The following is a 25,173-nucleotide window of genomic DNA, read 5'->3' as shown; positions in this document are numbered from 1 at the left end:
GAATGGGAGGGGCAATTCTGCTTATGGGGGATCCCCAACATACTTGGTCTAGGGGCCTAAAAAGTATACATGCGGCCTTGCTGGCACCTGATGCAGAGGAGAGCATGGCCACTCAGGATAAACTCAAGTGTTTATCCCCTACAAATAATTGGTTTAGTGCCCAGTACTTTCAATAATCATAATGAACAAACATTATTAGCTGGTTTTTAGAACAAAGAGACAAATATATCCCAAATGTACATCAGATTTAATGACAGATTGTATAGCAGAGCTGGGACTAAAAATTAATTCCAGAGTACCCTTAGAGGACACTTATGGGAAGGAGTTACCTATGAATTCTTTGCGTTCTGCAAATAAACTCATGAACCATTGAGCCATCCGTGCTTGCAACAGAGCAAAACGCCTTTAGCTTTCCTATTAGTGGTTCTAAGATCAGCTGCACTAAATTTCAATGAAGGGCATAAAATGATCAAAATGTAATTGTTCTCTGCCATTTGAAGGTTATTAAATGTCCATAAGAGTGCTGTTCTAGTGATGTGTTTTTCCTGAAGCCTGAAGATAAGCTTGAGTGGGTCATAGATCCAGCTGCCTGAGAGTCTGTCATTTATTTTAATCATAATGTCATTTTGACTAAATATTGCATTTTTTGATTTAGCTGCCACTGCAGTTCATTTTGTCCTCTTCTTTGGTGTGAAAGTACCTTTAAGTGAATTAGCATGATAAATGAATGAATGAATGAATGAATGAATGAATGAATGAATGAATAAGCATTCATAGGCTAGGCAGCAGTCTCATAAGAACAAACGTGGTGGAGAGCTGGAGACCTGTCTGTACTTGAATGAGGCATGTTTTACAAAAACCCACTGTCTACTTACCTAACCAAAATGTTTTTAGTGTTACACAATGAAAGCTCCATTCCCTTTTTTTAACTAAATAAAAGAACAGCTGTTCCTTGTTGCAAACAGATTTTCCAACAGGCTGAAAATAATGTAAAAAATTGTGTGTGGGGAAATCTATTTCAGAAACCAGAAGTACTTATTTTTAGACATCTACAAGACTGGTTGTTCTTGTTGCACTGTCTGTATAATATTTTGTTCATGTAGTGAGTGATTGGTTTGACCACTTACTTTACAACCTATGCCGATTCCTGGGCTCATTACAACCCTTGCGTGTTTTACATACTAGATCAATGTGTATAGAGTTTCAGGAAACAGCAATACTTGTAAGCCAAGGTTGGTGACTTATCTGATTGCTCATAATTTTGGGCGATCTGATCATACCATAAATCCTCACTTCTATTATATGGAACTCTGGTGAAAACAGGGATTTAACTGGGGAGCCCAATGCCCACTGGGATAGGAGGATTACCCCTTGGCTTAAAGAGAAACTCCGACCAAGAATTGAACTTTATCCCAATCAGTATCTGTTACCCCCTTTTACATGAGAAATGTATTCCTTTTCACAAACAGACCATCAGAGGGTGCTGTATGACTGATATTGTGGTGAAACCCCTCCCACAAAGAAATTCTGAGGACCGTGGTACTCCTGGCAGTTTCCTATCTGTGAACCATGTTGCATTGTGAGAAATAGCTGTTTACAGCTGTTTCCAACTGCCAAAAAAGCATGCAGCAGCTACATCGCCTGCCAACAGTAAAAATGTCACCATGTAATAAATGTCAGAATGTAAATGAGAGATTTAAAAGATTTTACAATGGGCAAACACCGACTAAATCATTTATACATAATTATTGTAAAAATGAAGCACTTTTTTATTACATTTTTTTCACTGGATTTTCTCTTTTAAGGCCTCGTTCAGGCTGGATAATCAAGACTCTACTGCAATTGCTTGCAAAGTGCCTCCTTGCAACTGTTTGTTTTCTTAGCTGCCTGCCCTACAAGTCCCTTTCTACCCTATTCTTAAGCAAACATAATTTTTTGGAAATAAGATGAATTGGACCTTGTGCCCACATGAATGACTTAATTTGTTGGGAAGAACACTTTCAGAGCCTTCTGCATCTCATCTCTACCACAGGCTAATTTTTGGACCAGAGAACTCCACTCAGGGCCCTCTTTCTCCACTCTGTGGCATATACCACTTGTAATGGAACTGTGAAACTGGCTACTTATTGGTCCAGAAGACCCCACTCAATGCCCTTTACAAGCATAAAGAAAGCCTCTCTTTTTTTCTTGACTTGTGCAGTGTTGTGCAGAGCTGTCTTGACGTGCCTTTTAAATGTGTTTGGAGGCTTGTACAAGCTCTACGCTGTCCCAAAAAATGTCCAAATTTCCCCTCCATTGATTTTAATGGTGTTTGTAATAGCTTTTCGATTGACCCAAACAATTTGGACCTATTTGATGTAATGGCCAGAGGATCGAACAGAGTGATATTTTACCAACACTGTGAAATAAATTACATCTGTGGCAAACACTTTATCACAAAGGCGCAAATTTGCATGCACATCATTTCCAATATAAGTTTGCGTAGGACTCTTAATTGTAATTTTTCTTACTTTTACTGGCCTCAGAAACTTCGTCAGCTTATCAGAAATAGGACTTCCAATAACAGCTTTAAATCGGTGACCAAATAAAGTGGCAAAGCCTTTACTGGATGTTAAGAATGTCTGTTCCACACCAAAAATGCTGAAATTAATCATTTATGCACTGAGTGTTAAATCAAAATGACAAATGATAATAGTAATTGTTTACTGTCCTGTGTTTTAATATATCAGATGAATGTTATGTATTTTTATGACATCTGTGTATCTGTTCTTTCTCCATTGATTTCCACTTCAACTTGATAATGCAAGAGACAGAGTAATGCATATTTTATTATTTACAAGGCTAAACATTATATATGTTGTCTTCTCTTTTTCTCAGCCTTCACTTTATAGTTTTTGACACTGAAGTCTCTCACGATATCCTCAAGGTATGGGACGGACCTGTAGACAGCAATGTTCTTCTGAAAGAGTGGAGTGGTTCTTCTCTCCCCGAGGACATTCACAGCACATTCAATTCTTTGACATTACAGTTTGATAGTGACTTTTTCATCAGCAAGTCTGGTTTTTCCATACAATTTTCAAGTAGGTATTACAGAATGTTTTATAAATGTAACATCATTTGGTGTCTGCATTGCGTGGAAATGTATATTCTTTACCCCTGACTGTTTTATCTACATAATGCTCTCGGATGCATATACATTTACTCAAAAGAATAGAAATGCTAACCAGCATTTTCCCTAGTTCTATCTCTGTATTCATTTACAATGCAATATAGAGAATAAATATTCATGCGTAGCTGTCAAAATCAGCCTTTCTTTGAGCAACTGTGGTTCAGTTTGCAAACTTTTTTTTGGCCTTTTATTTTCTCGACTTCGCTGAGGTCATCTGTGCAGTGGCTCCATTTATGCAGTTGTAAAAGCATTATTGTCATTTTCATTTAGCACAGCATGCTGAAAATGAAGATACAAACTGACTTGTGCAATTATATTAATTGTAATCAGGCTACATATTTTTCATTACAGCTTAATTACTATTTAATCATGCATAAAATCACAAAGCCTGAGCTTGGTGTAAAAAAAATAAATTAAAAAATGACTCTTAATTTGTGTAAATCATATGTATAAAATATGCTGTAACACTGAGCTGTCAGCAGATATTACAGTTATGAGGAGAACACTTAATTTTGTATTCTGCATTATATGTGGCTCAGTGGAGGTGTTTGCCACCAAACACTACCAAATGAATATAGTCAGCCTTTATTAGGTGAGTGCAAGTAACAACTGTCTGCTTTATCTATAGCTGCTAATCTGTAAGTAATTGGTGTGGTAGGAGAAGCTAACATTGACCCTTTTTTTTCGGGTACTTTCATCCATGAGTTCTGTTTCAAACAGAAATGGAATACATTGAAACACAAACAAATTAATACAGTTTAAAAGGAATTTTACCCAATGATTAAACTTCCTCCCAATAATTAGCAGATACCCCCTTTCCCACAAATTTATTGTTATTGTTTCTTGTTCCCACAAGTTTCCTTACCTTTACTTGAATAGATCATCTGAATGGCTGTTATTGGTAAACCCCACCCACAGTGTGATGTCAGGGCCATGGTCCTGACAGTTTTTTCTGTGAACCTCATTGCATTGTGGGAAATAACAGCTGTTTCCAACTGTCAAACAGGCAGTAATTTATTCTGTGCATAGAACTCAGAAAATGAACATTCCACATAGATCACCTGGTAGGAATGAGCAATGTTATTATGTTATTTTCACTACAGTTCCTATTTAAGGATTAATTTAAATTCTTATGTATACCTTCGCATACATCATACAGTATATAAACCAGACTCCATTTTCTTTCATGCCCTGCATGACAGCACATAGAGTGAGGGAGGGAAGGTTAGCAGGTGTTGCTGATTTTATACTGTGGAAGAGAAGACAGTGATAATCAGTGTGATGCTACTCTTCCCTGTGTCATCAGCATATCCTATTCTGTGAGCCTTTGTTGCTGTCTCCCGAAGAATAGTTAGGTGGGGTCACTGACTGATTTTGCAAGTACAACTTTTGAGATTTCAGTTGTGTGTTTTAACATTTGATTGAATTTAAGCTGTAGGCTTTTGTGATGGCTCACGAATCAGTACCAACAATTTACAGTAAGTTTGTTGTGGCTCTGGCTGCTGCTGACTAGATCCTCATACGCCTCAGACACATGCTAAAAAAATGAATGAAAACTGAGATGATCTTTCTGGGCTGTCTCCACCAAGAATCTAGCCTGCGTGAAGCTTCTGTATAGCATTATTTAATGTTCTGTCCTGGCTGTCACATCACTAAACAATGGTCAAGTGCATTCTTTGTTTGTTTTATTCCTCATGCCACAGGACACTGCTTGCTTCTTCACATCCTGTGGTATCTCCACTGAATAGTACATGAACAGTGGCTCTATACAGTGATCCTTTCTTGGAATGTCACCTTAAGCATCAATCATCAATCATAGACCATAATGAACAGGGCTGGATTTGTACTTTTTGCCACCCTAGGCCAACAGTCAACAACCGCCGCCCAGTCTCGTGTGTACACGCACAATGTTATATAAATACATCATAATAATAATATGGTAGGACATTAGACTATGGCTATGTTAAGATTAGATTGTGAGCTCCTCTGAGGATAGACAGTGACATGACTATGTACTCTATAAAGCACTGCAAAAGGTGTCAATGCTATATAAATGCATACTAATAACATGGCAGAACACTAGACTATGACTATGGTGGTAGGATTAGAATGTGAGCTCCCCTGAACACAGTTAGTGACATAGCTATGTACTCTTTAAAGTGCAGCAGATGTTGTTAGCACTATATACATGCATTTTAATACTACGGTAAACATTAGAATATGGTAGGGATTAGATGGTGAGTTCCTGTAAGGGCATTCAAAGGGCAAAATAGAGAGATAAAATGGTAGAGAGATGAAAGAACACTAGCCAGAGAGGAGGAAAGGATAGAGATGGGGACGGAAGGAAAAGCAAGAGAGAGGGCCAAGATGGGAGAGGAAGAGAGAGGGAGAGAGGGAACAAGATAGGGTCGATGGTATAGATTCTCTCATCCTCTCCTGACAAGAGTGTGATGGTAAGGAAAGTGAAAAGAGTGGAGGAGGAAAGGAGAAGTTTCACATGTCACAGTGGAGTGACTGTGAATAAGCAATAACTCTTGCAGGGCAGGCTGAGACAACGCATCCAGCAGCAGCAGGCAAGTCCTCTTATCTTCAATATATTGCAGTTGTTTGTTTGTTTACTTAAAGGTCATTGTGATCTGTTTCATGATCCTTGTGCAGAGCTTCTGTTCTCACTGCCTGTCCGCTGACCTCTCTGCCCATCCTCAGATGTCAGAAACATATTGCCCTGCTCGTAGTCTCCTTTACAGCTCCCCTCACTCACTCACTGCACTGCAGACACAGATCATCAGAGTGGTGGCTCACAGTGATGAGAGTGTGAGCGATGCTCAGTGACGACAGCCGTATACAGGAAGTCATTACAGGGCACCGCTCATTCACTCATCATTGTGAGCCACCACACCGCTGATGATCTGCAGGTCTGTGTATGCAGAGCAGCCAGTGAGGGGGAAACTCTGAAGGAGAGATGAACAGAGTAATATGTTACTGACATCATAGGGGAAAGTAGATGGGTCAGCAGTCAGGCAGTTGCAGGAGGACACAAGTGAAGCGCCAAACGCAAGTAATTAGAAAACAGCTGATCTGCTGTCAGCTGCAGCACTGCCCCAGTTCAAGCCCCGCCCTAGGCCACTGCCTATATGGCCTGCCCACAAATTTGGCCCTGATAATGAGCTGAGCATGTGTACATAGCTTTACTTATATATTGTATTTTCTCTGCTTCTGAACTCAAGGTCTCTTTACCTTGCTCATGGCTGGGATAGATAATGTTATTAATTTCTAGCATCAGCTCATCCCACTGTCTTTCGGGAGGCCTCAACCGCCCTCGCACTGGACCAAGTGTCCAGTGTGACGGGCGGCCCAGCCGCCGGGGCAGCTTGGGGCCCCGTATCCGTCTCCGATCCCTTCTTCTATCCTATCCAGGCTAGAACTCCAGCTGTTGACAATTTTCAAGATTTGGTAGAGAGTGAATTGGTCCAGTTACAGAGGACATCTAGAGCAAGCTCGGGTCTCACTAGACAGGAACAGGATGCGCTCCAGTCCCTCCAAGATGATAATACAATCGTTATTCGTAATGCAGATAAAGGAGGGGCTGTGGTCGTCCTGGACTCAGACATGTATAGGGCAGAAGCTTTACGACATTTGGGGGGATACAGAAACTTACCAGATTCTACCAGTGGACCCTACAGTACGATTCCAGGCAGAACTTAAGGAATTACTGAATTCTGTTTTTTCTCGGGAGTGTTTTCAGAAAAAGAGAGGGATTATCTTATGGTGAAGACACCAGTGGTCCCCATTTTCCATTACCTCCCGAAGGTACACAAGCCTGATGTTCCCCCCAGGGGCTGTCCCATAGTGGCGGGCATCGGCTCCTTGGGGGAACACTTGGGTCAGTGGGTGGATGGTTGTCTCCAGCCCTTGGTCCAACGGTTACCAGGATACTTACGTGACACCACTCATTTATTAAAAAGCCTGGATTCTTTAGAGTGGTCCAATCATTATACATGGGTCACAATTAGTGTTGGGTGAACACCTAGATGTTCGGGTTCGCGAACGTTCGCCGAACATCGCCGCGATGTTCGGGTGTTCGCGACGAACTCCGAACATAATGGAAGTCAATGGGGACCCGAACTTTCGTGTTTTGTAAAGCTTCCTTACATGCTACATACCCCAAATTTGCAGGGTATGCGCACCTTGGGAGTGGGTACAAGAGGAAAAAAATATTTGAAAAAGAGCTTATAGTTTTTGAGAAAATTGATTGTAAAGTTTCAAAGGAAAAACTGTCTTTTAAATGTGGAAAATGTCATGTTTCTTTGCACAGGTAACATGCTTTTTGTCGCCATGCAGTCATAAATGTAATACAGAGAAGAGGTTCCAGGAAAAGGGACCGGTAACGCTAACCCAGCACCAGCAGCAGCACACGTGATGGAACAGGAGGAGAAGGCCACGCTTTTTGAGACACATCAACCCAGGCCTTGCATGAGGACAAGAAGCGTGCGGATAGCATGCTTTGTACCGCCATGCAGTCATAAATGTAATAAAGATAAGAGGTTCCATAAACAGGGACCGGAAACGCTAACCCAGCAGCAGCACACGTGATGTAACAGGAGGAGGCGCAGGAGGAGAAGGCCACGCTTTGAGACACAACAACCCAGGCCTTGCAGGAGGACAAGAAGCGTGCGGATAGCATGCTTTTTACCGCCATGCAGTCATAAATGTAATAAAGATGAGAGGTTCCATAAAAAGGGACCGGCAACGCTAACCCAGCAGCAGCAGCACACGTGATGGAACAGGAGGAGGCGCAGGAGGAGAAGGCCACGCTTTGAAACACAACAACCCAGGCCTTGCATGAGGACAAGAAGCGTGCGGATAGCATGCTTTTTACCGCCATGCAGTCATAAATGTAATAAAGATGAGAGGTTCCATAAACAGGGACCGGCAACGCTAACCCAGCAGCAGCAGCACACGTGATGGAACAGGAGGAGGCGCAGGAGGAGAAGGCCATGCTTTGAGACACAACAACCCAGGCCTTGCATGATGACAAGAAGCGTGCGGATAGCATGCTTTGTAACGCCATGCAGTCATAAATGTAATAAAGATAAGAGGTTCCATAAACAGGGACCGGAAACGCTAACCCAGCAGCAGCACACGTGATGTAACAGGAGGAGGCGCAGGAGGAGAAGGCCACGCTTTGAGACACAACAACCCAGGCCTTGCAGGAGGACAAGAAGCGTGCGGATAGCATGCTTTTTACCGCCATGCAGTCATAAATGTAATAAAGATGAGAGGTTCCATAAAAAGGGACCGGCAACGCTAACCCAGCAGCAGCAGCACACGTGATGGAACAGGAGGAGGCGCAGGAGGAGAAGGCCACGCTTTGAAACACAACAACCCAGGCCTTGCATGAGGAAAAGAAGCGTGCGGATAGCATGCTTTTTACCGCCATGCAGTCATAAATGTAATAAAGATGAGAGGTTCCATAAACAGGGACCGGCAACGCTAACCTAGCAGCAGTAGACGTGATGGAACAGGAGGAGGCGCAGGAGGAGAAGGCCACGCTTTGAGACACAACAACCCAGGCCTTGCATGAGGACAAGAAGCGTGCGGATAGCATGCTTTTTACCGCCATGCAGTCATAAATGTAATAAAGATGAGAGGTTCCATAAACAGGGACCGGCAACGCTAACCCATCACAGATGGTCATTGTTCATGTTACTTGGTTAGGGTCCGGGAGTGTTGCATAGTCGTTTCCAATCCAGGATTGATTCATTTTAATTTGAGTCAGACGGTCTGCATTTTCTGTGGAGAGCCGGATACGCCGATCTGTGACGATGCCTCTGGCAGCACTGAAACAGCGTTCCGACATAACGCTGGCTGCCGGGCAAGCCAGCACCTCTATTGCATACATTGCCAGTTCGTGCCAGGTGTCTAGCTTCGATACCCAATAGTTGAAGGGTGCAGATGGATTGTTCAACACAGCTACGCCATCTGACATGTAGTCCTTGACCATCTTCTCCAGGCGATCGGTGTTGGAGGTGGATCTGCACGCTTGCTGTTCTGTGGGCTGCTGCTGCATGGGTGTCAGAAAATGTTCCCACTCCAAGGACACTGCCGATATCATTCCCTTTTGGGCACTATCTGCGGCTTGTGTTGTTTGCTGCCCTCCTGGTCGTCCTGGGTTTGCGGAAGTCAGTCTGTCGGCGTACAACTGGCTAGAGGAGGGGGAGGATGTCAATCTCCTCTCTAAAGTCTCCACAAGGGCCTGCTGGTATTCTTCCATTTTGACCTGTCTGACTCTTTCTTCAAGCAGTTTTGGAACATTGTGTTTGTACCGTGGATCCAGAAGGGTATAAACCCAGTAATTGGTGTTGTCCAGAATGCGCACAATGGGTGGGTCGCGTTCAATGCAGTCTAGCATGAATTGAGCCATGTGTGCCAGAGTCCTGCCAGAATCCTCATCATCCTCTTGTGAGCGTTGTGATAGTTGTTGTGATGCATCATAGTCGTCACCTTCTTCCTGGTCTGCTTCTGCTGACCATTCGCGCTGAATTGTGGAAGTCCAACGTGCACCGCTCTGGCCCTCATCAGTGGTGGCATGACATTCCTGCTCCAACTCCAGCTGTTTCTCCTCCTCTTCTTCGTCATAGCTGCTGGGGCCAGCGTTTCCTGAGGCGGATGGCCTGATGTTGGTACCATCACGCTGATCGTTTTCTCCTTCAGATTCCCCCAGTTGCATCATGACCGCTGTTTCCTTGATTTTCAACATTGACCTTTTCAGTAAACACAGCAGTGGTATGGTAATGCTGACTGAAGAGTTGTCACTGCTCAAAAGCAACGTGGACTGCTCAAAATTTTGGAGGACTTGGCAGAGGTCCAACATGTTGGCCCAATCGCATCCACAGAAGCTTGGCAGCTGTCCGGATGTGCCTCGGTACTGCGCCATCATGTACTGGACCACTGCACTCTTCTGCTCGCAAAAGCGGGCTAGCATGTGCAGCGTAGAATTCCAGCGCGTAGGGACATCACACAGCAAGCGATGGTGGGGGAGATTGAAGCGCTCCTGCATCTTGGCGAGTGCCCCCGAAGCAGTACTGGAATTTCTACAATGTTTGGCCACTCGTCGCACCTTCAACAGAAGATCGGCCACGCCTGGGTATGTCCTCAGGAATCGCTGAACTACTAGGTTTATCACGTGCGCCAGGCAAGGGATGTGTGTCAGCTTAGCCAACCTTAAAGCGCAAATGAGATTACTCCCATTATCACACACAACCATGCCCGGTTTCAGGTCCAGCGGTGCCAGCCACAAATCTGTCTGTTCCTTTATTCCCCTCCAAATTTCCTCCCCTGTGTGCTGCTTATCCCCAAGGCAGATCAGCTTCAGCAACACTTGCTGACGCATGCCAACAGCTGTGCTGCACTGCTTCCACGATCCTACTGCTGCTGGTGCTGGGTTAGCGTTTCCGGATGAGGTACAGCTTTGAGATGCGTTGGAGGAGAAGGAGTCAGAGAGGTAGGTGCTGCTGTTGTTATCCAGTGGGAGGGACGGCGGTGCAGCTGTTTGCGGCGTGGGCAACACCCGCGCCGTAGCAGGTGAGGAATCGCTGCCAGGCTCCACAAGGTTCACCCAGTGCGCGGTAAGGGAGATGTATCGACCCTGGCCGAACGCACTCGTCCAGGTGTCAGTGGTGAGGTGAACCTTGCAGGCAACGGCATTCTTCAAGCTTCGGGTTATTTTGCTGACCACGTGCTCATGCAACTCAGGCACTGCAGAGCGCGCAAAGTGGTAGCGGCTGGGAACCACGTAACGTGGGATGGCCACTGACATCATGCCCTTGAAGCTGTTTGTCTCCACCACTCGATATGGCAGCATTTCGCAGGCCAGAAGCTTGGCTATGTTGGCTGTTACTGCCACGGCCCGGGGGTCATTTGCTGGCAATTTCCTCTTGCGATCAAACATCTCCGAGACAGACAACTGAATCGTAGGGCTGCACACTGAAGGGCTGTTGGTTGTTGTGTTTGATGAACACTGGGAGACCTCAAGAGCACTACTCCGGAAAGTGACAGTGTCAGCGTCTGATGTTTGTGAATGTTGTGAACCACGCAATGGCTGGGCTACTGCTGCTGCTGAGGCGGGTCTGGTGGTGAGTCTGGTGACCCCAAGGGAGGCAGTGTTGCTGGTACCCTGTCCTGCCGCGTTTGCCCACAGAGTGGGATGTTTGGATAGCATGTGGCGGCTCATGCTGGTGGTGGAGAGGTTGTTAATACTTTTCCCCCTGCTCAGGCGGGTCTTGCACACCTTGCAAATCGCCATAGTACCATCCTCAGTGCAGTCTTCAAAGAAAGCCCAGACTTTGGAGCACCTGCCTTGCTGGCGATTTCTGTTTGTGCCTCTTTTGCCTCTCACTTGAACTTCCACGCTTGTGGTGCCTGAAATTGCGCGCCGCCTACCTTGTGGCACAAGGCGAACTCGTGCAGCAGTGGGTTCTTTAACAGACTCATCTGTGCTGCTGCTACGACGGCGATGTTCTCGTTCACAAACAAAATCTGGGTCTATGTCCACATTGTCCATACCCTCCTCTTCCATCTCCTGAAACTCGTCATATGTCATTGTGGGGGGCCGCCGCCGTGGAGTAGAGCTCCCCAGAACAACCTCTGCGCAGCTCACTCCAACGTCGTCTTCCAGATCTTCTCGGCCGACCTCCTGCAATTGCAACCCCTCCTGCCCAACTTGCTCTGGGACTTGGGTTTCCGAGTCCTCCTCGGACTCGCCTTGTATTTCAGTGCGCGGTGCATTTCCCACAGTTAATGGTTGTGAATCCGGGCACAACATTTCTGGCTGTTCCTCCATTGACCTTTGAAAGGTGGAAGTTTGTTGGGCTGGGAATAGCTCCTGCGAATACCCCATTGTGTCCTGAGGTAATTCATCGGACTGGTTATCTGGCAGTTGTGTGCGTGGTGTCGCTGCCGGTTGTGTCAGCTTTGTGCCCACTGGCTCCTTGTAACTGGCTGAGGACTCGGACCTCATGCGTGATGTGCTGATGCTGCTTAACCCACTGCTGGACGCTTGAGAGGTCATCCAAGTAATTATCTGGTCCTGTTCTTTTGGATTTGGGAGGGTTGTTGTCCTGGACAACATGGGCGGCAGTGGTGCTCAGCAGAGCTCGAATATTCGAGTAGCTCGAATATTCGAGCTCTTTTTCAGCTATTCGAGCTCGGTATTCGAGCTCCGAATAGCTGGAGCTATTCGAATGGGCTATCCGAGTACACTCGAATAGCCCATTCACTATTCGAGCTATTCGAGCAACCCGGCGCTATTCGAGCTCAGTACCGAGCTCGAATAGCGTCATAGCCCAGATTGATGTCCTTAGAGCCAATCAGAGGGCTCCCAGGCCCTCTGACGGCAGCCAATCACAGAGGGGGACCCTGGCCAGCCCCTACCCTATAAATAGCGGCCGCCATGTTCCGTTTCTCCATGCTTGCCTGAGACTTGTACAGAGAGAGAGTTGCTCCTTTGTGCTTTGGCTTAGCAAGTGCTCTATTGTGATCATTTACCTAGCGTTTTTGCTCACCTACACCTGCCATATACACCTATATTGTTGTTAGTTAGATAGACATTGTATTTTAGTTAGTAGCTTGTGTGTTACATTAGAGACAGGCAGCTGCTGCAAGCTTACAGGTTTAGGCCTCAGGGGGGCCTTGCCTCTGTGGGCAGCTGTCCTCTGTTTATTTCTCTCATCTATACCAGTATTTCTGCTGTCCTTTACTAATAGTATTGTAGTTATACTGTACTAGGAGTAGGACACTCACTGACTGTCACTGTTTATAGGCTACTAGCTAGCTCCTGCGTGTGTGCACTCACTCACTGTCTGTGTGTACACACACTCTATTTCCTTCTGATTACTGATAGATTATTGTTAGTTAGTTGTACTTACTTACTACTTACTCTTACTGTACCCGTAGGGACACTCACTGTCACTGTTCATATAGGCTACTAGCTCCTGCGTGTGCGCACTGCACTCACTGTCTGAGTATACACACACCACCCACACTCTATTTCCTTCTGATCGCTGATTGATTATTGTAATTAGTTAGTTCTACTTACTGTTACTACTTACTCTTACTGTACTAGGAGTCTAGGACACTCAGTCACTGTGTTCATAGGCTACTAGCTCCTGCGTGCGTGCACTCACTGTCTGAGTGTACACACACCACCCACACTCTATTTCCTTCTGATCGCTGATTGATTATTGTAATTAGTTAGTTCTACTTACTGTTACTACTTACTCTTACTGTACTAGGAGTCTAGGACACTCAGTCACTGTGTTCATAGGCTACTAGCTCCTGCGTGCGTGCACTCACTGTCTGAGTGTACACACACCCACACTCCATTTCCTTCTGATCGCTGATTGATTATTGTAATTAGTTAGTTCTACTTACTGTTACTACTTACTCTTACTGTACTAGGAGTCTAGGACACTCAGTCACTGTGTTCATAGGCTACTAGCTCCTGCGTGCGTGCACTCACTGTCTGAGTGTACACACACAACACACACTCTATTTCCTTCTGATCGCTGATTGATTATCGTAATTAGTTAGTTCTACTTACTGTTACTACTTACTCTTACTGTACTAGGAGTCTAGGACACTCAGTCACTGTCCATAGGCTACTAGCTCCTGCGTGCGTGCACTCACTGTCTGAGTGTACACACACCCACACTCCATTTCCTTCTGATCGCTGATTGATTATCGTAATTAGTTAGTTGTACTTACTGTTACTACTTACTCTTACTGTACTAGGAGTCTAGGACACTCAGTCACTGTCCATAGGCTACTAGCTCCTGCGTGCGGTCACTCACTGTCTGAGTGTACACACACCACCCACACTCTATTTCCTTCTGATCGCTGATTGATTATTGTAATTAGTTAGTTCTACTTACTGTTACTACTTACTCTTACTGTACTAGGAGTCTAGGACACTCAGTCACTGTGTTCATAGGCTACTAGCTCCTGCGTGCGTGCACTCACTGTCTGAGTGTACACACACCCACACTCCATTTCCTTCTGATTGCTGATTGATTATTGTAATTAGTTAGTTCTACTTACTGTTACTACTTACTCTTACTGTACTAGGAGTCTAGGACACTCAGTCACTGTGTTCATAGGCTACTAGCTCCTGCGTGCGTGCACTCACTGTCTGAGTGTACACACACCCACACTCCATTTCCTTCTGATCGCTGATTGATTATTGTAATTAGTTAGTTCTACTTACTGTTACTACTTACTCTTACTGTACTAGGAGTCTAGGACACTCAGTCACTGTGTTCATAGGCTACTAGCTCCTGCGTGCGTGCACTCACTGTCTGAGTGTACACACACAACACACACTCTATTTCCTTCTGATCGCTGATTGATTATCGTAATTAGTTAGTTCTACTTACTGTTACTACTTACTCTTACTGTACTAGGAGTCTAGGACACTCAGTCACTGTCCATAGGCTACTAGCTCCTGCGTGCGTGCGTGCACTCACTGTCTGAGTGTACACACACTAAATTTACTTGTGATTACTACTGATTATTGTAACTGCTAGTTGTACTTCCTGACTGTTACTACTTACTTACTGTACTAGGGGACACTCACTCAGTCACCTCACCAACCAACCCACTCCATTAAAGTACCCCACTTTTCACCCGCCCTTTTACAAAACTTTTGTCTATACGCCCAAAACATTTAAGATGTCTGGAAGTGGCAGCCAGCGCGGTTTGGGCAAGGGGAAGGGCAGCAAGGGAATCAGGAGGAGAGGGAGCAGCATTGTGGCAAGCCGCGGCCGCGGGCGCGCCACCATGCACAGTTCCGCAGCAGCAGCAGCAGCGTCAGTGGCTAACATTCCTCCCATAGCCACTGGCCGTGGACGCCTTGGGCGCCGCCCAGCAGGAGCATCTGCAACTCACGCTGCAGAGACACAGCAGCAGCAGCGTGTAGCACCTGCTCCCATTTTCCTCCAGCCGGGTCGGAAACGTCCCATTGAGGAAAAGGATGCAGACACTGTGGTGCAACTCATGACGGAGGATGAGCAGCCCGCCATCAGCTCTGCATCCGAGGCCTCCACCCTCACCACCACCACCACCACCACCACCCCTGTTCGCAGCAGCCGCCCAGCAGGGCCTGGGGAGGAGGCCAGTTCACCGTCAGTTGGCGACCTGTCATTCAGCAGTCTTTTGACCCCAGGCATCATGAGTCAATTGTCTGCTGTTGTTGGCGATTTTGAGGAGGAGATGCTGATGGGCACTTTGGGGGATGAGGGATTGGACAGCAAGACTGTGGCGACAGTCAAGCAGCCCATCCATGCATCAGGAGAGGAGTTTGGGGGGTCCTCATCCCAGCAGGACATGTTTCAGGAGGGGGAGGATGATGATGACCCGGTGACAGACAGAGACTGGGTGCCACCACCTCCAGGGGATGTCGTCCTCAGCAGCTCTGAGGAGGAGGAGGAGGATGCTCTTGTGGGCCTTGCAAGGAGGCGCATCATTGCAAGCATTGGCAGCAGCAGTAGGCAGGTCCCACAGCCTGCTGGTGTCTCAGGCTCAGCAGCAGCAGCAGCAGCATCTGCCAGTACCACCACCAGCCGCACCCAAGCCCCCCAAGCCCCCCCCCCAACCACCACAGGGAGACAGGCAGCAGCGCTTCCATGCCGTAGGGGGATGTTTAAGTCACCAATCTGGCGATATTTCACCATGCCCACTGTGTACAGCAAGTACGCCACTTGCAACCACTGTCAGCGGAAGTTGAGCAGAGGTGCAGACCCCTTAAAGTTCTGCACCAGCTCGCTCATCAACCACCTTGCGGCTAAACATTTCCACCAGCATGAGGAGTTCCAGAGGCTGAAGGCATCTGGTGCTGGCAGTGGCACCACACCCATCACTGCACAGCCTTCAGCAGCAGCAGCAGCAACAGCAGCCACCCGCCCTCCTGCTCCTCCAGCAGCACCAGCAGGAGTGCGGAAACGCACTGCTCCTCCCCCCTCTGCAACTCCTGCCGCCGACACTGAGGCCTGTTCTGGCAGCCAGTCCTCAGTGGCCTCCTCTGCTGTGTCTGCTGATTCCCGTGTCAGCAAAAGGCCACGCCAGAGCCTTTTGAGCGAGTCCTTCCAGGGGGTGGTTAGGGCTCTGCCTCCCAGCAGCCGTCGCGTGCGGCAGCTGAACGGCTTGCTGGCACGGGCCATGTGCTCCCAACTCCTGCCGTACACGCTCGTGCAGGAGGGGAGCGACATTCGTGCGCTGCTTGCTTGCGCAGCCCCAGACTGGCAGCTCCCCAGCAGACACTTCTTTGCCCGCAAGGCCATTCCTGCACTGCACCGCTTTGTGATGGCCAATGTGGAGCGAGGGCTGGAGCACGCGGTTGGTGAAAGGGTCCACGTCACCATGGACTCCTGGAGCAGCCGCTTCGGGACAGGCCGCTACCTGTCCTTCACTGTCCACTGGGTCAGCTTGGTGGAAGGGGGTGAGGATCGGAGAGCAGCAGCGGGCACAGCAGCAGCAGCAACACAGTGGGTGGTGCCACCCCGCAGGGTCAGGGGAACTGCAGCAGGTTCCTGCGATCCTCTGCCATCCTCCGGCACACCTGGCCAAACCCCCCGCCTCAGCAGCAGCGTGAAGGCCCGCCACTGCCAAGCGCTGCTGCACTTGGTCAGCCTTGGGAAGACCAAGCTGACGGCAACCCATGTGTTGGCCAAACTCCAGGAGCAGGAGAGGATTTGGCTGACCCCCAGAGGCCTCAGAGTCGGAGAGGTGGTGGCCGACAATGGGGCCAATCTGGTTGCCGCAATAGACAGGGGAAACCTGACCCACATCCCCTGTCTTGCCCACGTGCTGAACCTGGTGGTGCAGAAGTTCCTGCGCACCTACCAGGGGATGGACGAACTGCTGGAAACGGCAAGGAATGTTGTGCGTCACTTCCGGCGCTCGGCTGCAGCCTGTGCGAGCCTGGAAGACGTGCAAAAGGAGCTGGATCTGCCACGCCATCGGCTGATCCTTCACGTTCCGACTCGCTGGAACTCCACCCTGGCGATGTTGGAGCGTCTGGTTGAACAGAGGCACGCTGTCAAACAGTACCTTGCCCTGGCCACTGTTTCCGCAGCTCAGAGAAGGGACAAGACCAGCAACATCCCGTCCATCGTCCCCGATGATGACTGGAGGCACATGCAGCAGGTGTGCTTTGTGCTGGCTCCCTTCCTGCAGGCCACAAACATGGTGAGCAGGGACCATGCTATGGTCTGCGAGTGGGTGCCCCTGGTTTCTCTGCTGAACAGGGCCCTCGATGCTTTGCTGGAACAGGGAGCGGCAGCATTGGACCAGCAGGAGCGGCAACCAGCTGCGCAGTCCACCTCTGAGGGGGAGGAGGAGGAGGACTTGGTGGAGGTCCCTGACCTGGCTGCTGATGAGGGGGATCAGCACAGCGCAGCTGAGTTGGTGCGGGGGTGGAGAGAGGATGAGGCGGCAGAGGAGGAGGATGAGGACAGCACTGACGTCGATGTGCCAGCAGACGTGGCCCGCCTCTTCCCAATGGCAGCGCACATGCTGACGTGCCTGCGCAGGGACCCCAGGGTGATCCAGATGAAGCAGAGGGAGGACATCTGGATCAGCATGATGTTGGACCCACGCCTCAAGGGGAAGTTGAGCCAGTTCCTGCCGCCTGCAGGAGGAGACCCAGCGCAACAAATAAGGAGCTTGCAGCAGGCCCTTGTTGAGCGCTTGGAGGAAGCCTTCCCCCAGCCTTCCACCCCCACTGTCCAGCAGCGAGCACAGAGGCAGCAGCAGGTGCCTGCATCCAGCAGCAGCAAGCGCCCCACAGACCTGCTGTCTCTCAGCCACGAGCTCTACAGGACTGTAGAGGCTCCGGCAGCAGTGACTAGAGAGGAGATGCATGCAGCAGCATCCTCCTCCGGTCACAGCCAGCGCCTGACCCGCATGGTGGCTGACTACATGGGGTCGTACAGCGGGCTTGACAGCGATGCCCCTGTTGATCCCATGGAGTATTGGGTCAAGCGCATGGAGATCTGGAGCGAGCTGGCGCAGTACGCCCTGGAATTGCTGTCCTGCCCCCCTTCCAGCGTGCTGTCCGAGCGCTGCTTCAGTGCAGCTGGTGGCGTGGTCACCGAGAAACGCTCACGTCTGTCTCACAAGTCTGTGGACAGACTGACGTTTCTCAAGATGAACCAGGCGTGGGTAGAAGGCGAGTTCCTGGCCCCTGTTGTCGGCGAGAGGGGGACATGAACTGGCTGCCGGAACCATCGTTAATGTGCCTTACCACCCTTTACCACCTCCTGGCTCCTGCTCACTAAGCCAGCCTGGTTCACTTTGACTATTACGTCGCCTGCAGCCACACATTTTACACCTACAGTGGGCTGCTGTGTACTGCCCTTCTGCTGTCTGTCTGTGTTTCCCACTGCCAGGGTACACAGAATTACCTTCTTCTGCTGCCACTCTGCCACCAGCTATTTCGTCAAACAATAGCTATATTGGTTGCAAAACCAAAAACCAAAAAACCATAAAAAAAAAAAAAAGGTTTAATTTTTCTGAGGTGCCCGGGTTGAAAACTGTGTTGTCCCAGTTGTGTATTGGACACAATGTGGGCTGCACGACCGCTGTCTGGGACCTCCTGTTGTGTTTATTTACAGCCCTGGTATCACCGCTAGGTACCAGGGCTATTATGTCACGCTGCCTACCTGCTGCCACACTCACACTACTCCTCCATACCTCCTCCTGCTGCTGCTGCTGCTGTCTGTCTGTGTTTCCCACTGCCAGGGTACACTACACAGATGATTTACCTTCTGCTGCCACTCTGCCACCAGCTATTACGTCAAACAATAGCTGCTCACATTACTCCTCCATTCCTCCTGCTGCTGTTGCTGTCTGTCTGTGTTTCCCACTGCCAGGGTACACAGAATTACCTTCTTCTGCTGCCACTCTGCCACCAGCTATTACGTCAAACAATAGCTATATTGGTTGCAAAACCAAAAACCAAAAAACCATAAAAAAAAAAAAGGTTTAATTTTTCTGAGGTGCCCGGGTTGAAAACTGTGTTGTCCCAGTTGTGTATTGGACACAATGTGGGCTGCACGACCGCTGTCTGGGACCTCCTGTTGTGTTTATTTACAGCCCTGGTATCACCGCTAGGTACCAGGGCTATTATGTCACGCTGCCTACCTGCTGCCACACTCACACTACTCCTCCATACCTCCTCCTGCTGCTGCTGCTGCTGTCTGTCTGTGTTTCCCACTGCCAGGGTACACAGATGATTTACCTTCTGCTGCCACTCTGCCACCAGCTATTACGTCAAACAATAGCTGCTCGCCTACTCCTCCATTCCTCCTCCTGCTGCTGCTGTCTGTCTGTGTTTCCCACTGCCAGGGTACACAGAATTACCTTCTTCTGCTGCCACTCTGCCACCAGCTATTACGTCAAACAATAGCTATATTGGTTGCAAAACCAAAACCAAACAAACCATTAAAAAAAAAAAAAAGTTTAATTTTTCTGAGGTGCCCGGGTTGAAAACTGTGTTGTCCCAGTTGTGTATTGGACACAATGTGGGCTGCACGACCACTGTCTGGGACCTCCTGTTGTGTTTATTTACAGCCCTGGTATCACCGCTAGGTACCAGGGCTATTATGTCACGCTGCCTACCTGCTGCCACACTCACACTGCTCCTCCATACCTCCTCCTGCTGCTGCTGCTGCTGTCTGTCTGTGTTTCCCACTGCCAGGGTACACAGATGATTTACCTTCTGCTGCCACTCTGCCACCAGCTATTACGTCAAACAATAGCTGCTCGCCTACTCCTCCATTCCTCCTCCTGCTGCTGCTGTCTGTCTGTGTTTCCCACTGCCAGGGTACACAGAATTACCTTCTGCTGCCACTCTGCCACCAGCTATTACGTCAAACAATAGCTATATTGGTTGCAAAACCAAAACCAAACAAACCATTAAAAAAAAAAAAAAGGTTTAATTTTTCTGAGGTGCCCGGGTTGAAAACTGTGTTGTCCCAGTTGTGTATTGGACACAATGTGGGCTGCACGACCGCTGTCTGGGACCTCCTGTTGTGTTTATTTACAGCCCTGGTATCACCGCTAGGTACCAGGGCTATTATGTCACGCTGCCTACCTGCTGCCACACTCACACTGCTCCTCCATACCTCCTCCTGCTGCTGCTGCTGCTGTCTGTCTGTGTTTCCCACTGCCAGGGTACACAGATGATTTACCTTCTGCTGCCACTCTGCCACCAGCTATTACGTCAAACAATAGCTGCTCGCCTACTCCTCCATTCCTCCTCCTGCTGCTGCTGTCTGTCTGTGTTTCCCACTGCCAGGGTACACAGAATTACCTTCTGCTGCCACTCTGCCACCAGCTATTACGTCAAACAATAGCTATATTGGTTGCAAAACCAAAACCAAACAAACCATTAAAAAAAAAAAAAAAGGTTTAATTTTTCTGAGGTGCCCGGGTTGAAAACTGTGTTGTCCCAGTTGTGTATTGGACACAATGTGGGCTGCATGACCGCTGTCTGGGACCTCCTGTTGTGTTTATTTACAGCCCTGGTATCACCGCTAGGTACCAGGGCTATTATGTCACGGCGAGCTGCCTGCCTCATTGACTGCCTGCTGCCACACACTCATCCTCCTCCTCCTGCTGCTGAATTTACCTCCTGCTGTCTTTGTGTTTCCACTGCCAGGGAGCACATACAATGGCGCTTCCAACATGCGTGCGCCCACCAGCTATTTGTTACGCTCAAAAATAGCTGCATTTCTTTAAAAAAAAATTGAAAAGAGAAATACGTGAAGAAGAAGAAGTCGATATTGAAAAAGAAGGAGAAGGAGAAGATGAAGATGAAGAAGAAGATGAAGAAGAAGATGAAGAAGATGATGAAGAAGAAGATGAAAAAGAAGAAGAAGATGAAGAAGATGAAGAAGATGAAGAAGAAGAAGATGATGAAGAAGAAGAAGATGAAGAAGAAGAAGAAGAAGAAGAAGATGAAGAAGAAGAAGAAGAAGATGAAGAAGATGATGAAGAAGATGAAGAAGATGAAGAAGAAGAAGAAGAAGAAGAAGAAGAAGAAGAAGAAGATGATGAAGAAGAAGAAGAAGAAGAAGAAGAAGAAGAAGAAGAAGAAGAAGAAGAAGAAGAAGAAGAAGAAGAAGAAGAAGAAGAAGAAGAAGAAGAAGAAGAAGAAGAAGAAGAAGAAGAAGAAGAAGAAGAAGAAGAAGAAGAAGAAGAAGAAGAAGAAGAAGAAGAAGAAGAAGAAGAAGAAGAAGAAGAAGAAGAAGAAGAAGAAGAAGAAGAAGAAGAAGAAGAAGAAGAAGAAGAAGAAGAAGAAGAAGAAGAAGAAGAAGAAGAAGAAGAAGAAGAAGAAGAAGAAGATGAAGAAGAAGATGAAGATGAAGATGAAGATGAAGATGAAGATGAAGATGAAGATGAAGATGAAGATGAAGATGAAGATGAAGATGAAGATGAAGAAGATGATGATGATGAAGATGAAGAAGAAGAAGAAGACGATATAGAAGAAGAAGAAGAAGATATAGAAGAAGAAGATCGAGAAGAAGAAGAAGAAAGATAAAGAAGAAGAAGAACAAGTATATACAGTAACACTACTGAACAAAATTAAGGACACAACTTCTCTTTCCACATTTTTTTTAAAGGAACATCCCCACATAATCACTTGCTGTTGTTACTTGGAAAAAAAGATGTTTCTTGCATCATTCACCCTCAAAACAAGTGTTGGAAGCTATTTAAGGCCAATTCGAATAGTCAGCTCGAATAGTGAGCTCGAATACCGACTCGAATAGTGAGCTCGAAGTCCGAGGTCGAATCGAATAGTAAAAATTATTCGACTCGAATATTCGACTGACCTCGAATAATTTACTATTCGAATTCGACCAAACTCGAATTTTAAAAAGGGGTATTTGAGCATCACTAATGGGCGGTATTGAGTGGGTTTTCTTGGGTGATCCCCTGTGGCCTGTACGTGAACCGTCAGGGGAAACACCTCTTCCCTTGCCCCTCCCTCTTTCACCGGATTTCTTCCTCATTTCACTTATCCTTAAAGTACACGCTGACTGGCAGCAGTACAGTGGCAGTACAGAAATGCTATACAGTGGTGGGTGAGCGGTGTACCACTATTCCCAGCAGCGACACAGAGCACAATGCTATACAGTGGTGGGTGAGCGGTGTACCACTATTCCCAGCAGCGACACAGAGCACAATGCTATACAGTGGCGGGTGAGCGGTGTACTACTGTTCCCAGCAGACACAGAGTGGTAGTAAACACAATGCTATATAGTGTGGCTGAGCGAGCGGTGTACTACTGTTCCCAGCAGACACAGAGTGGCAGTAAACACAATGCTATATAGTGTGCTGGGTGAGCGGTGTACACAGAGTGGCAGTAAACACAATGCTATATAGTGTGGCTGAGCGAGCGGTGTACTACTGTTCCCAGCAGACACAAAGTGGCAGTAAACACAATGCTATATAGTGTGGCTGAGCGAGGTACACAGAGTGGCAGTAAACACAATGCTATATAGTGTGGCTGAGCGAGCGGTGTAGTACTATTCCCAGCAGACACAGAGTGGCAGTAAACACAATGCTATATAGTGTGGCTGAGCGAGCGGTGTACTACTATTCCCAGCAGACACAGAGTGGCAGTAAACACAATGCTATATAGTGTGGCTGAGCGAGGTACACAGAGTGGCAGTAAACACAATGCTATATAGTGTGGCTGAGCGAGCGGTGTACTACTATTCCCAGCAGACACAAAGTGGCAGTAAACAGAATGCTATATAGTGTGGCTGAGCGAGGTACACAGCAGTAAACACAATGCTATATAGTGTGGCTGAGCGAGCGGTGTACTACTATTCCCAGCAGACACAGAGTGGCAGTAAACACAATGCTATATAGTGTGGCTGAGCGAGGTACACAGAGTGGCAGTAAACACAATGCTATATAGTGTGGCTGAGCGAGCGGTGTACTACTATTCCCAGCAGACACAGAGTGGCAGTAAACAGAATGCTATATAGTGTGGCTGAGCGAGGTACACAGAGTGGCAGTAAACACAATGCTATATAGTGTGGCTGAGCAAGCGGTGTACTACTATTCCCAGCAGCGACACAATGACTGGGGGGACCCTGGCTAGCGTGGCTGGAGCGCGAACTACCCTGCCTGCCTACCCAAAGCTAAACCCACAGACAAATGGCGGAGATATGACGTGGTTCGGGTATTTATTTACCCGAACCACGTGACAGTTCGGCCAATCAGAGCGCGTTCGGGTCCGAACCACGTGACCCGTTCGGCCAATCACAGCGCTAGCCGAACGTTCGGGGAACGTACGGCCATGCGCTCTTAGTTCGGCCATGTGGCCGAACGGTTTGCCGAACACCATCAGGTGTTCGGCTGAACTCGAACATCACCCGAACAGGGTGATGTTCTGCAGAACCCGAACAGTGGCAAACACTGTTCGCCCAACACTAGTCACAATGGATGTGACTGCACTATATTCCTCTATCCCCCATGGTCTTGCCCTCAGAGCACTGGATTTTCATATCCAGAGATATGGCTCTTTTTCTGCAGCTACTAGGGACCTCCTCATGTCGGCGGTAGATCATCTGTTGACCCATAATTATTTTATGTTTGATGGGGTTTTCTATCTCCAAAGATGCGGAGCTTCTATGGGAGCCAAATTCTCCCCATCCCTGACAAATTTATTTATGGGATGGTGGGAGGAGCTCCACATCTTTGGAGCGGAGAACCCCTTTTCTGAGTATATTTTTTGGTATGGGAGATATATAGATGATCTGCTGCTGATATAGGGAGGTCCCCCGGACAATCTGCCCAATTTTCTGACATATTGTAATAACAACGCATTTAATTTGTTTTTCACTATGTGCTATGATTCCATTTCACTCAGATAGACTATCTTGATCTTACTCTATGTGGTTCTCAGACATTGGGCAGGATTGTCACGAAGACCTACAGGAAGGCATGTTCTGGCAATTCACTTTTGCTGGCAACAAGTTGCCATCCGAGCCATACCCTGAGGGCAATCCCTTATGGTGAGATGTTGAGAATAGCCTGTAACTGTTCCGATCCCAGTGTCTTGGGGCAGGAGTTGGACGTGGTGGAGGAGAGGCTCCGGGAGCGGGGATATAGTTATCAGTTAATTAGTAAAGCAAGACAGCAGATATTGCACAAGAAACGCCACAATCGGGAACCAGAGGCAGGACCGAGCAAAAAAGGAGTCTTACTTTTTCTACTCCTTATAGTTTGGAATACAATAAGATTGTTAACATTGTGAAGAAGTCTTTTCTCCAGCTCTCCTAGGCTGGTTCCTAACTAGCTGAGCTATAAGGGTTCGTACAGATGCGGGTATAGCACCTGCAGGTACTGCTGTGTCTACAACCAGGTGCGAGAGATCCTTTCGTTCTCTAAAGGTGAAAGATTTGAAATGAAACAATATATTAACTGTAATTCCAGTAATGTTGTTTATCTCATCACCTGTGATGCTTGTGGACTGCAGTATGTGGGGTGTACTACCCGCCCCCTGAGACAACGTATCTCAGAACATTACAATGGACCAGGCAGATGCATTAGGAATGAAGCTTTTGTCACTCAAGTTTCTAGTGTATCCAAACATTTTCTGAGGGAACACCGGGGGGATATGGCTAGTTTTACATTTCAGGGTGTAGAGAGGGTTATACGTTCACCCAGAGGAGGTGACTTACATAGAAGTTTATTAAAATGGGAGGCTTTATGGATATGGAAATTGGGCACACGCATTCCAGCGGGTCTAAATTCAAAAATGGACATTAGTCTAACATATGACATAAGGACATAATCCTCCTGGGTTTTTTTTATTGTTTGTTTTCCTCCTCCTCTCTCCCCTTTCTTCCCCTCCCCTCCCCTCCCTCCCTCTCTATTCTTAGTATCCTGTTTCCGTATATTAGATAGTTTGATAAACTTATGTCTGTTGT

At 47.5% G+C, this 25,173-nt stretch overlaps 1 protein-coding gene across 1 annotated transcript in view; it reads left to right on the top strand.

Moving 5' to 3' along the window:
- The window catches only part of CSMD1 (CUB and Sushi multiple domains 1), a 2,205,021-nt gene that overhangs the window by 1,705,296 nt on the left and 474,552 nt on the right, over positions 1-25,173 (top strand). Inside the window, 1 exon segment of the mRNA XM_068281348.1 lies at positions 2,878-3,080. Coding sequence (XP_068137449.1) covers positions 2,878-3,080 — 203 coding nt within the window.

Source organism: Hyperolius riggenbachi, chromosome 4 (genome assembly GCF_040937935.1).
Source record: "Hyperolius riggenbachi isolate aHypRig1 chromosome 4, aHypRig1.pri, whole genome shotgun sequence".
NCBI classification, from domain to species: Eukaryota; Metazoa; Chordata; class Amphibia; order Anura; family Hyperoliidae; genus Hyperolius; species Hyperolius riggenbachi.
The sequence above is the reverse complement of the archived record's forward strand: the minus strand, read 5'-3'. Positions and strand labels throughout refer to the sequence as shown.